Source organism: Urocampus carinirostris, chromosome 2, assembly GCF_059441175.1.
Source record: "Urocampus carinirostris isolate Australia breed hairy pipefish chromosome 2, RoL_Ucar_1.0, whole genome shotgun sequence".
In the NCBI taxonomy this organism is placed as follows: Eukaryota; Metazoa; Chordata; class Actinopteri; order Syngnathiformes; family Syngnathidae; genus Urocampus; species Urocampus carinirostris.
This window is the reverse complement of record NC_142350.1, coordinates 19,561,943-19,575,082: the sequence shown is the minus strand read 5'-3', so window position 1 is coordinate 19,575,082 and position 13,140 is coordinate 19,561,943. Positions and strand designations below refer to the sequence as shown.

The window sequence follows — 13,140 nt, the reverse complement described above, 5'->3', positions numbered from 1 at the left end:
TATATTGGTTTCCCTGATGAAAATAAATAATTGAAATGGGTATACATTTGTTTTTTGTTAAGTTGCCTAATAATTATGCACAGTTATAGTCACCTGCACACACAGATATCCTCCTAAAATAGCTAAAACTAAAAAAGCCCCACTCCAACTTCCAAAATATTCAGCTTTGATATTAATGAGACTTTTGGGTTCATTAAGAACATGGTTGTTGTTCAATAATAAAATTAATCCTCAAAAATACAACTTGCCTAATAATTCTGCACTCCCTGTAATGATCTTATTAAAACAATAAAATATTATTTTGTTTATGAGTTTATGAGTTATTGTTTTTGTTCAGTTTTTATTTTAATGTTCGAAATAAAGTATTCATTCATTCAAATTTAAAATACAAGCATCAATGGTTATTGTGATTTGGTTTATAAAATAGAAATGCCTACAAATATTTTTCCTCCAAAAAATATCTTTATTTACAAATTTAAATTTAAAGTGTTATTAAAGGATATTTTAGTTACACTGATAACATTTTTTTTCTCATATTATTTTTTCTATTTTATTATTAAGAATATGTACAGAATGATATAACAAAACACATGTACAATATAACATGTTAAACTAAATAAATAAACATGTTTGAAAAAAAATATGGTGTAAGATTATTTTGTATTTTGTAAGGGAAAATACGACAGTTTGTAAGGGCATGGAGCCCTGGAGCTTGACAGGTATATATAATATATATTGTTAGTTAACATTTTGCTGTGAGATACTGAGTTGCTTGAGATGAATGAGGTTTATTATAAAAAAGTTCAAAAATTAAGTAGCTTGGACGTTCACTGGAGAAGGAAAAAATACATGCAAATATAATTAAGTAGAAGAATACATTTTCTTGTTCAAATTATGAATTCATTTTCTGCATTAAATTATTGTTGGTAATATACTGATTAAAGGGATAACCACAAACCTGTCTTTTTTCATTTTCTCCTTTTATACTTCCTTTTTTTCTTAACTTCTTTATACAACATAATCATTCGTAATATAATGCATCAAAGCAAGTGAGCCGTTTGAGAGCCGGCTGTCTTTAATGAGTTGAGCCGAAAAAGCCGTTTTTCTAAAAAGAGACTGACTTCCTTTCACTACATAACTACCACATGAAATCCGAAGCGGCAGACGCATGCGCACAGTAGCATCAAACGCTCACTTCGTTTGCAAAAAAAACAAAACATACCGAGATAGAGGCGAACTCGTTTGACTTGATTGATTTGCCGTTTTGTGATAGTCGGTGTATACCGGATGGTACCCATAATTGACAAATTTAGGTTTTTCCGTACAGATTTTCTTGTAGGTTGTACACGTCTTAAAATGCATAAAAACGTACTTTGTATGGCAAAAACGTACAGGTTGACAGGTATGCGATTGTACTGTAAAAATTAGTTCCAGCATGCAAAAAGTAATTGCGTTAGCCCCAGATAACTGACACCCAAAAGTAGCACATTACCCTGAAAGTAACTAGTTACAGAAAAACGTTCATACTCACACTGAAGCCGACCCCTTGAAACTGCTTAAAGCCACGTAATAAAAGAGATTGAAAGAAAGGTGTACACCAACCTGTGTGAGCAGTAAACCAACCCTTCATATTTTTGGGCTTGTGCAATCTTGGGAGCTTGCAAACTCACACACCTGGGACACTCCATATCCATTTTGTCTTTTGTCTTTCAACCACTCGAATATTTCCTTCACCATTTCCGGGTAAAATCCTATACATTTTCTTTTTTCTCCAAGAATGGTCTCTTGCAAAAATAAGTTTACAAATAAACAGACCAAAATATAGCACACTTCTAATGTAAATTCTATGGTCAAGCTTGCCCCATTGTTATAGTCATTCCTGTATGAGCCACGCCCCCTGAATATGAGCTGCCTACCATTCGCTGCCGATGACTCACCAAAATCAGCGCATATAAACAGAACCACTTATTTCAGCATTTATTTTCAAAGTTGTAAATACAGCTTGGACGTGAGTATGTACAGTAGAGAGAATATCAGAATATCGTTAGGGAGAGATTACATGTCCTCGTACTTGAGACGGCGCCACTGTAACTATTTATTTGTATTTTGTAGCAAGATATAAACACAACCACCCTTTCATGGGATTAAGAACAATGTAATGTTGCTGGCAGATTGAAGGTTGTATGCTACTTCAAGGGTGAGGAAGGAACGGTTAAAGGACAGAAAACATTGGAACTCAAATAGAAAATACAGACGTTTTGAGACCACTTTATTTTTAGGCCAGATCTTTTATTCAACTCGGACTGTCATTTTCACTGATACCACTGGTACATAGTATTTCCTTCCGTCTGCAAAATAAACCATGTTACGAGAAAACTATTTTTAAATCCCAACAGATTTTCTTCAATATTGTATTTAAATAATGTGAATTTATAGATGCAGTCCATTGTAATCGTTTATCAAACCACGGTCATCAAAATTGATTTTTTTGGATGACATTTTGAAACACTGTTGAGAACAAGGTCAGGCCAGCGATTTGTCTCAGGGCTTACACTGGCAGACACTAGTCTGCATTCACAGCCAGTGCTTCAGGTCATTCAGGCTTTCCAGTTCGTCTAAGATGCACTGGTCTAGAGGAAGAATTGGGACAGTTGACAATGAAAAGCCCCATTTTCACCAAATTAATGTGAAGTCAAGTCAAGTCATTGTTATTTGTAAAGCCCTTAATCACAAAGAGTCTCGAAGGGCTGCACAGGCAACAGATTATTGCAAACCACAGACTATTACGACACCATCCCCTGATCTAAAACCTACATGAGGGCAACTAACACACAGATATTGTCAACATAAAATGTAGGTTATTCATATGCTATACAATAGAAGTGTGTTTTATGCTTAGAACAAACATTTGCACTGAGGTTGCAGATCGAATCTCAGGGAGAAAAGCATTCCACAGCACCGGGGCCCGAATGAAGAACGCTCTGGGACCTGCGGATCTCTTCTTGGCTCTTGGCATCACTAGTAGACCAGCATTTTCAGAGCGAAGGCTCCGGACCGGAACATAGGTGGAAATTAAATCTGAAAGATATGAGGGAGCAAGCCCATGCATGATTTTGTACACTACTAACAGAACATACAATGCTTGACATATGATGGGCATAGTTAACATTGCTAAAGGCACAAACCAAAAAACAAACTCACAGTAATTTTTAACATGTGCTAATTTTGATATACAGTGTTTTTACGTGTCATTACACCAAAGATAGTCAAATCAAATTGTATTTGCATAGCACTTTTGAAGGCACGCGGTGTGATATTTGGCCACTAGATGTCATTGTAAAGTTTAGCACAACCGAAAGCTCAACGAAGAATATAAACTACAGAACTTAAAGTGACTGAACATTATTTTTCTTTTCATGTATTAGCCCAGCCTTTCCGGTTTATAGTTTTGGGGGGTCACCCGTTGCAGCAAGATAGCGAACAATCATGTCATGTCCCTCTGGGATCTAGAGTATAGGTGAACCTCTTATGTAAAATAAACACAAATAGCTCTACTTTGGAGTATTTTCTGTGTTCTTACACCTATTTTCTTAGACAAATTCCTCCCCACATGGATAAAATTACAGTAATACGTAGCTTACATTTTCAGTTAGAGGGAGTTCTTTCCCTTACAATTTACCACTGGGAAACGTAGCATTTTTTGGCATGGCCCATTATAAATGTCCATAATTGATTTGTAATCCTTGCACTAATACACATTTGATAGTCCTCTACATTCTGTGCAGCCCTTTGAGACTCTTTGTGATTAAGGGCTATACAAATAAACATGACTTGACTATATTGGGGTAACTTGCACCTGTTCTCTTAGGTGTGACCTTTAGGGGGCGATGACGTCATAAATACTAATGAAGGCTACTGTTATTCACAAGGGAAGAAGAAATGCAATGGCAAAGCAAAGCCACCAGAGAGCAGTGTCGGCATCATTTTTAGCAGACTTGTTGAGAAACATGGCAACAATTTCATGCATTTACAAGTACTTCACCTAAAATGTAAGCACCTTTTAAACCTTGAAAACACAACATTACAATTTAAGCATTTTGAAGGATTTCAAACACCCATAGAAACCCTGCATCTTAAACTGCAAGTTTGTATGATAGTTCGTGTATTTTTGCATATTATTCAATTCATTTATTCAGTCATCATCTGAAACGCTTATCCTCAGTAGGGTTGCAGGGGTGCTGGAGACCATCCCAGTTGTCTTCGGGCAGTGGGCAGGGGACACCCTGAACTGGTTGCCAGTCTGTCACTGGGCACACAGGGACAGACAACTCACTTGCTCAGTCACACCTAGGGAGAATTTAAACCGGGCAATTAACCTGACATGAATGTTTTTGCAATGTGGGAGGAAACCCACGCAAGCATGGGGAGAACATGCAAATTCCACATAGGAAGGTTCGATCTTATGACCTCAGAATTGTGGCACACATGTTCTAACCACTGCTCCACCGTGCTGCCCCATGTTAGTCAAATCAAAATATTTTTTGTGAATCAATTTTTATACCTATAAAAAACCATTATATACACACACACACACACACACACACACACACACACACACACACACACACACACACACACACACACTCTCTCTCATACCTACCAGTATATAGCACCATGTCAGTAGCAGCTGTTGTAGTAGTACTAGTAGTTGTAGTAGTACTACTCGCACTTGTTGTACTATTAATAGTTGTTGTAGTTGTCGTACTAGTACTTGTTGTACTACTAGTAGTTGTTGTAGTACCACAAGGTGTGGTCAGATTTATTGGGAGACTTTGTACTTTCTTTCTGCTGTCTCGTGGTTAGATGGGAAAAACTACATATCGCAATTGTCGGATGCCATCTAGTGCTCAAAACGGAACACTACATTTGAAACAACCAATGGTTGTTCGCAACAAACACGTTGCAATGTAACCTAGAAACCCCTGTTTGCATAGTAACCATAACAACTGGAAAGAGGAAGTGTATGCAGCTCATGACTTCATCATGACTCCCAACCCCCAATAAATACAGTTCCTTGCAAAAGTATTGCTTCCTCAAGAACTTTTTCTTGCTCTCAGCACCGTATTTGGTGGATATCCACAAGGAATGCGTGGAATTTGATTAGTTAGTTAGCTTTCCCTCCTTGTCGGTGTTACACAACGTTCAGCTGACTTTAGAACCAATAACTTAGAGTGGAAAAATACTGACTGGCCCATTGACTCACTACCGCTCTTTGAAGGCAAGTGAGCAGCCACTTCTATGTCTTAATATATCCTGCAAAGGTGAGGGGTGTGTGCACCTTGGAACATTCCCGGAATTCCCCAGCATAGTGATAATTTGTTATCATAAAGAAGGAGCGGCTCTTGTGTACTTTGACTCTATTGGGAGTCAGGCAAAGACAAATGACCACTTGAGCCGTATCAGGTAACGTAATCACGGCAGTACAATCCTAGTCGGTCTTAAAATGATATGAGTATGCAAACGTTGGATTGCAACATATAGTTACAATAGTGAAAAAGTCGCTGTAGTCATTGATATCAACGTCGTGAAACATTCATTGTATGCAACAAGCATAGACATGGCACTCCAGGGTAAAACGTGTAATAAAGACAATCCCTCGTTTTTTTTGTGCAGTGTTGCATTCTAAAAAGACCCCAAGATAGGTAAAATCCATGAAGTACAAACCCGGGGTTTCTTCAGCTAAAGGCAAGTTCAATTCAAGACTTTTAAATTTAAGACCATGTCGACGAAAAAGGCTAACAATTGATGCAAACAAAACAAAGACAACGGTCTTAAAAGGCATTGAGTTCATTATTCTAAAATTAAGGCCTTAATTGACATTAAGATGTCTGCAATCCAATTTTTGAAAGTTTATTGTTTTCTATGTCTAAAATTTCGGAGAGTGCAAGTTTTCAAAGGGACCAAAATGTGATTGAGGGTTTTTTTAAAATAAGCATTTGTTTCAAATTGCCTCGATTTCATGTGGTGCTTTTTTGTTTTCTTTCAGTTTTGTCTTCTTGCACTTCCTGGACGTGGACAGTTGATCAATATGACTAAATCTTTGTGGTAACATTTTTAAGACTTTTGAAAATGTGATTTAAAACATTTTAATGCCAACAAAGGCCTTATTTTTTAGAAATAATGAATTCAATACATTTTAAGACCGTGAAACCTTAGACTTTAAATATTACAGTATTATACATTATCCGATACATTATTGTGCATCTTTTTCATGGGCAAGGTCAAGCAACTTTTAAGGACCTTCAAAGCCAATTTTCCAATTTCTCCAGTACCATTAAAAGAAAACAAACCCATGTGAATTATGTATTTTGCAGAGCCACGAACATACCAGCGGTTTACATATGTTATTTTGAACCTCTCGTGTGCATTTATCATGATATCTGGTTTTTAGATTCTGAGTAAATCTAGAATATTTTAGTTTTTTTAGACATTTCTCTCCCTGTATACCCATTAAAATTCACCACTGGAAAACGCTACCTTCATTACATTGCAATTGAAACAAAACCCTTGCACGTATAGACGTTTCATAGTGCCCTGTTTAGTTGTAAGGCGGCAGTGGCTCGCCTTGGGATCAAGAGATCACAGTTCGAATCCCGGCTCCTCCGTGTTACATGTCGAAGTGTCCTTGGGTAAGACGCTGTACCCCTAATACCCTCAATAAGCAGGTTAGCGCCTTACACGGCTGCACGGCCGCTATTGGGAAAATGTGAAGCACACTGTAAAGCGCTTTGGGAAGTCTTGACTTGAAAAGCGCTATATAAATGCAGATCATTTAATTTCATTTCATTTGTAGCATACACCCGTCCTCTTGGACGCAACCCGTAGGGGGCAATGACGCTTCATAGGACAATGCCGTACAAACTGATGCCAACTGCAGTTTGTCACGACGGAGAGCAGCGTCAGAATCATTTTTGAGCAAAATTGGCAACAATTCATTTACAAGCACTTCACCCATTAATAAAGCACTTTTCTTAAAATTCAAGCATTTTTAAGGATTTCAAGCACCCATATGAACGCTGCAATTATAACACACTATGCAGTATGGTTTGACTAGCCCTGTAACACTGTAAAGAATTTTGACCATAGGAAAATATCGTTAGCTTATGATTCAGAATGGAGTTTTTAACTGAAGGAATACATCTTATCATACCGTATCAACCCGGCCACGTCAAATGTGAAACCATCGCATTACTAAAATTCGTTGTGTCTTCCGAAACACGCATTATGGTCTCACACATACAATTGGAATAAAACGACTCGCGTTGGTTGGGTTTGAAATCCCTGGAGACATTTTAATGGACGTGCGACTGAAGATTGAAAAAAAAACAAGACATGAAATGTTAAGCTAAGTTGCGTCGTCTTCCTTCACTTTCTAGCCTCCTGCTTCAAGCGCAACTGATAGCACCGCTCACATGCAATGGACAGTCCCACCACCAGGGACACAAACTCTTCAAAGTCCACTTGGCCGTCTTTGTTAGTGTCCAAGTCCTTCATGATCTTGTCCACAGCTGCCGGGTCTTTCTGGCTCTGATAAAACAAATAATCAACTTTAAAAAGGAGCTGTACGGAATTTGAATTTTATTTTTACATGCTGCTGCCAACTTCTGGCTTGTGTAATAATTGCTGCCTCGGTTAACTCCTTTATGATGCGCGTGGATGTACATGCATTTTATTGACACACTTAAGTAAACTTCTTTTTTCATTTTTCTTTGGGTTTGAACTCTACTTAAAGCAGGCCTTTTCTTAATTTCACCACTTTCATGCAACACTAACAAATAGAAACAAAAACAAAAAACGCAGGGAGATGCATGATGTCACTCTCCAGCACTCCCCCTACTCCTCCTACCTAATGTGTTCCTCCCTGAACAGGTTTGCTAAAATTAAAATTAGAGAAGATAGGCATGATAGAAAATAAATCATAAGGGCTCTTTAAACTCAGCTGGGCACAGTTAACACGTACTTCATTGAGAAAATAATTTACCCCCAAACTTTTTAGACACCCCTCCTTTAGACTATTTACAAGTATTCATCTAAGTAACACGTTTTACTTAAATACATCAAGTGCGAATTTTGTGTTTCGTGCCTTGCGACAAGTACGGCATCCTGACTCAAGACATGATTGGCAGTATAGAAACCCTTCGCTACTTCGCGCTTCAGTTATACCCATTTCACTGCTTCGCAGATTTTGAATTAAATTGTCTTTATTGTCATTGACATCAACGTATCATGCATTGTGTTTTGACCAGATAGCACACAGCAAATGCTATTATGGGGACAGGTCAGGGGGGACTTATTGTGTTGGGTGGGCGTGATTCACAGTGTGCACTGACTGCTGGTGTATGCTGTCAGTCCCTGGCCAAAACGAACAGCAGTGGACGCTACAGCGGAGCTAGTATTTTAGCGACTCGTTACATTGAAAAGAAATTCCTTTGACTAAATCCGAGTCCGAGGAGAGTCAGAAGAACGCAAAGAAATGGTGATCACCAGTGGGTGCTCCGTGGATTGTTCTCAGGTCCGGGAAACGACTGGGGATGCGTCGGGAGAGAAGGCAAGGGTGAGCCTGCAAGTCCAGCCTACTCCTATGGCTAAGCTGACAACACTCTTAAGCCACCCATGCGTAGCCTGTATCTCACCAGCACCAAATCCATTAACAATGAAACGGATAACCTGAAGCTAAAACTAGTGAAAAACTGCTTCTTCGCAACGATTGTTTTTTATTCATGACAGGGACCTGGCTAAACCCGAGGTTACCTTGTGCTGACGTGCAGCTAGCCAGATGCTCTTTATTATTACCTACATAAAAGGGGATTCACAAGAATTATACAGTAAAAATAACTGATATAAGGATAGGATACCCTCAAAAAGTTGGAAAGCTCATTCTCCATCAATAGCCGGAGTTCTCGCCGACTGAGGGTTCCGCCCCTGCCGTCCTGCGAGGCGTAGCGGTGGAAAACCACAATGAGGGACTCCATGGCTGTCTCCAGTTCAGAAGGCATGCTTGCTTGCTTGCAAAATCACTAAAGGGGAAAATGTTTTCACTGTCAATCAATTGAAATTAGTAAATGTTAGCTCAGGTGTGGGCAAACAAAAAATGGTCAAAATATAAAGACAATACATATAATAGTAAATCAAGTACTTTAGTAGAGTGATATCAATGTTTTTTGGTGCCAACATTGTCCCTATTGTCTCTTTGTGTGTCTACAACAAAAATTATAATAGAGAAATACAGTACAGTACTACAAAATTACTACAAAAGTAACTGTAGTGTTATCGAAATGACACCGAGCTAAACCATCAAAGAAGGACCATGACCACAGTGGACGTTTAACTCTAGCTTCCATTCCCTCTATAAATGGTAAAAACTGCAAATTGCATTAAAATGCATTAAGTTTATGTACGAAGTTCACTATAATAAAACACATAAACGTAATGTCTATCTAAATTATTACAATATACAGTTGTCTATAAATCATATAAATTATTTTAGAAACTTAAGGCATTGAATTGTTAACCCTTCAACATGGACGGAGATAGATTAGAACATGCACTTGTCCTGTGTGTAACTACTGAAGTCAAGTAAATCAAAGAGCAGGAAGTGACAGGGAAAACCTGGGAGTAGTATTACCCGGAAGAAGTATTATTTAACTATATTTTTCAACTTAAACACGATAACTTTTTTTAATCAACAAAAACAGTTGTCGTAAGGTCAACACACTATCAAATTTTGTGACTAAAAACAGGGACCTTAATACTGTAATACAGAACTACAACTATAGAAATATTGCAAACCTGAAATACTACAAAAATAAAACTACAGTATATTTCCAAAAATGCTGAAGAAATACTAAAGAATACTACAATGGTAATACTACAGAAATATTTCAAAAATACTACAGATATTCCACAAAATACCATTATAGAAATACTACAAAATACTAAAGAAATATTACTACAGTGGTAATATTATACAAAAATACTACTACAGAAACATTACGACATAAATACAATATATATATATATATATATATATATATATATATATATATATATATATATATATATATATATATATATATATATATATATATATATATATATATATATATATATATATATATATACTACAAAAAATTCCCCATTGGAAATGCTACAAAATCACAACTACAGTAATGCTACAAAAATACTGCCTCAGAAATACTGCACAAATAACACAAAAGTACTACTATGGAAATACCACATAAATAGTACTGTACAAATACTAGACATATATTTCAAAATTACTGCAGGAAAAACAGTACTACATAAACCCAACTGCAGAAAAATACAACAAAAATACTTCGAAATCAGTAAACTTACAAATCTAAATACGAAATTCAGTGTTTAAAGTAAGGATCTAATATATTACATCATTTTGCTTTAATTATTAATGTTTCAAAACCAATGCAGATGTCTGCATGTATATTTATTTGTAAATTTGTTTTTGGATAGGTCTCCAGTAGCGGCCCTTAGGCCAAATTTTATAACCCAATGCGGCCGGCAACTCCAAATAGTTGCTCACCCGTGCATTTAAGGGAAAGAGTTGAGTATTCCACCGCAAGATGTTGCTGTATTGGGTAGTGCACCTGAAAACGAGCGCTAAAAAAGCACAAAGAAGACTTAGTGACCAAGCCGCAGTCTCTCAGGCATTGTCCTCTCATGGTTCAGATCCTACCCCTTGATAGGAGGCATTATGGTACCTACAGTGATATGACCCCCTAAGCTTTTAGTGTCACCTGTGATGTGGCTCGGTACTTGGTCCCCTTCTTTTCAGCACTTATTTACTTTCGTTAGTGATATTATTCGCAAGTATAATATTAGTTTTCATTGCTTTGCAGATGCCACTTGACTTGCTTTTACCCATTATTTTGCCCAGGCTTTCACAATACTGTATTGTATTTCCTTTCATGAAAGTTTTTCTTCTACCACTAGGAGACGCTTAAAAATAATACACACTGTCCATTTAAACTTGCGTTTTAAGACGGGCGGCATGAATTATCATTTTGGTTGTATGTGGTTTTAGGCTAAAATATGACAGAATAGTAGAAGGTTTTTAGTCATGCCTTTTTTTTGGTTGTTTAAAACTGGCCTGTTGAAATTTAGAATACTGTGAATTTTCCATGTTGTAATGCGGTGACACAAGCAATAAAGTATTATTGGCTGCGCCCCAGGCAGGAAAAAAAGCAAGAAATCCGTCCAAAGGATGACTAAAATGTCTGTTCAAGATGGGGAAAATGACTGTTATTCTTTGTTCTACACATTCAATTTAAACAAAGAAAAAAAACACTTAAATGCAATATGCTCGAAGCAGGCCACGCCTAGGGTCTATATATTGGGTAACATTTTTAGTTTAAAAACCTTATCTATCCAGTCATACTCATAATTAAATGTATAATAACCCACAACTGCACTTTACTCAAGACAATCATAGTTGTGAGTTACAAAATGAAAGGTTAGTATAAATCTCGACATGCTTTAACAAAAATGGAAATTCCTACCGTGCAAAAAAATTGCGAAGGTCCGCACAAGGAAAGTATGTAGCGTTCAGAAGTTAGCACAAAGTACAACTTAGGCTTTTATATGCAGGCCCCGCCCTGTCGCGCTGCGTATGTGTCAAAAGTAAGCAAACCCAAGAGCGTCCGGTTCGCCATTTCTAGAGGAAAGGCTTTTTTGGCTCGGTTTGCAGGAAAGAGCCGGCTCTTTCGTCTCTCAAACGGTTCATTAGATTATTTTTGTTTTTAATTTTATATTACCAATACTAATGATACATTACGCACCAAATTAATTTATTTTGTAAATGTAATATGTTATTGTATTATATTAGCCATTGTTTCGATATACAGTAAACTTGAACCTTATTAAAACTTTCGAATTGTTTATACCGTACTAAGAAAACAACACAGAACTGATGTCTCATATTGACCAGTCACAGTGCCTTTGAGAGAGAGGGGGGGAGAGAGGGAAAGAGAGAGAGAGACAGACAGACAGAGAAAAGGAGGAGATAAAAGGGAGAAAAAGATGAGATGAGTGATAGAGAAAGGGACAGAAAACTAGCGCGAGAGAGATGGAGAGAGACAGAGAGAGAGACAGAGAGAGAGAGAGAGAAAACTAGCAGGAGAGAGAGAGAGAGAAAGAGAAAGAAAACTAGTGAGAGAGCGAGAGAATGAGAGGAAAAGAGACAGAAATGGGAGAAAAAAGACAGAAATGAGAGAAAAGGAGAGAAAGCTGGAGAAAAAAAAAACTAAAGAGATAGAAAGAGGGGAGAGGGGGAAAGGGATAGAATGAGAGAGAAAAAGAGAGAGGAAAGTAGAAACAGAGAGTTAGAGAGAAAGAGAGAATAGGAGGGAAATAGATAAAGTAAATGAAAGAAAAGGAGAGGAAAAAGATGGGAACATGGAGGGGGAAAGGGATTTACAGAGGAGTGAGGAAGAAAGGAAGACAGAGAGAAACGACAAAGAACAGAAAGATAGTAAGATGAAGTTAGAGACACAGAGAATGAAAGACAAGTAAAGTGTTAGCTAGAGAAAGAGATAAAAAAACAAGAGATTGATACAGAGTTAGAAAGAGAGAACGAGAAAGATAGATAGAGAATGAGGGAGAAAGAGAGAAAGGTAGAGGGAGAGAGATGGACAGAGAAACAGCTCGGAGAAAGGGAGAGAAAAAGGGGGAAAGAGTTACGGAGTTTCTAACATAAATGTTTTCATGGACTTGCACCCTGTTGTCTCTCTGATTTGATTTCCCCCTATGTTCCTGCACGGAGTCTGCGCTTGGAAAATGTCGGTCTACTTGTGACTCCGAGGGCCAAGAAGTCTGCAGGCTTGAGAGTGTTCTCCATCCGGGCCCCGGTGTTATGGAATGCACTGCCTCTGGAGATAAGATCTGCAACCTCAACGGAAGTTTTTTGATTCAAGGCTTAAGACACACTTCTATTCCAAAGCGTATGATTAATGCCCACCTCATATTCTGTTTCGTCCTGTCTTTTCCCGACGCCTGTCTGGTGGTGATACGAAGGAGAAGGACGATTTGAGATGAGTCAGCGGACCA

General features: G+C 37.7%; 1 protein-coding gene across 1 annotated transcript; it reads right to left on the bottom strand.

Annotated features, from left to right (window-relative positions):
- Positions 1 to 7,326: 7,326 nt before the first annotated feature.
- Positions 7,327 to 11,691, bottom strand: s100a10a (S100 calcium binding protein A10a). The gene is made up of 3 exons (XM_088327837.1): positions 11,595 to 11,691; positions 8,916 to 9,077; positions 7,327 to 7,587 (listed from the first exon to the last, which is right to left on the bottom strand). The coding sequence occupies exons 2-3, from the start codon at positions 9,054 to 9,056 to the stop codon at positions 7,426 to 7,428; spliced, it is 303 nt and encodes a 100-aa protein (XP_088183963.1). The 5' UTR covers positions 9,057 to 9,077; positions 11,595 to 11,691; the 3' UTR covers positions 7,327 to 7,425.
- Positions 11,692 to 13,140: the final 1,449 nt, after the last annotated feature.

Bases quoted from the DNA above. Each gene is read 5' to 3' on its own strand.
- s100a10a (XM_088327837.1), bottom strand. From the start codon at position 9,056: ATGCCTTCTGAACTGGAGACAGCCATGGAGTCCCTCATTGTGGTTTTC. The intron at 7,588-8,915 runs GTATCCTATCCT...TTGTTTTATCAG, and splicing joins AGCTTTCCAACTTTTTGAGG to AGCCAGAAAGACCCGGCAGC.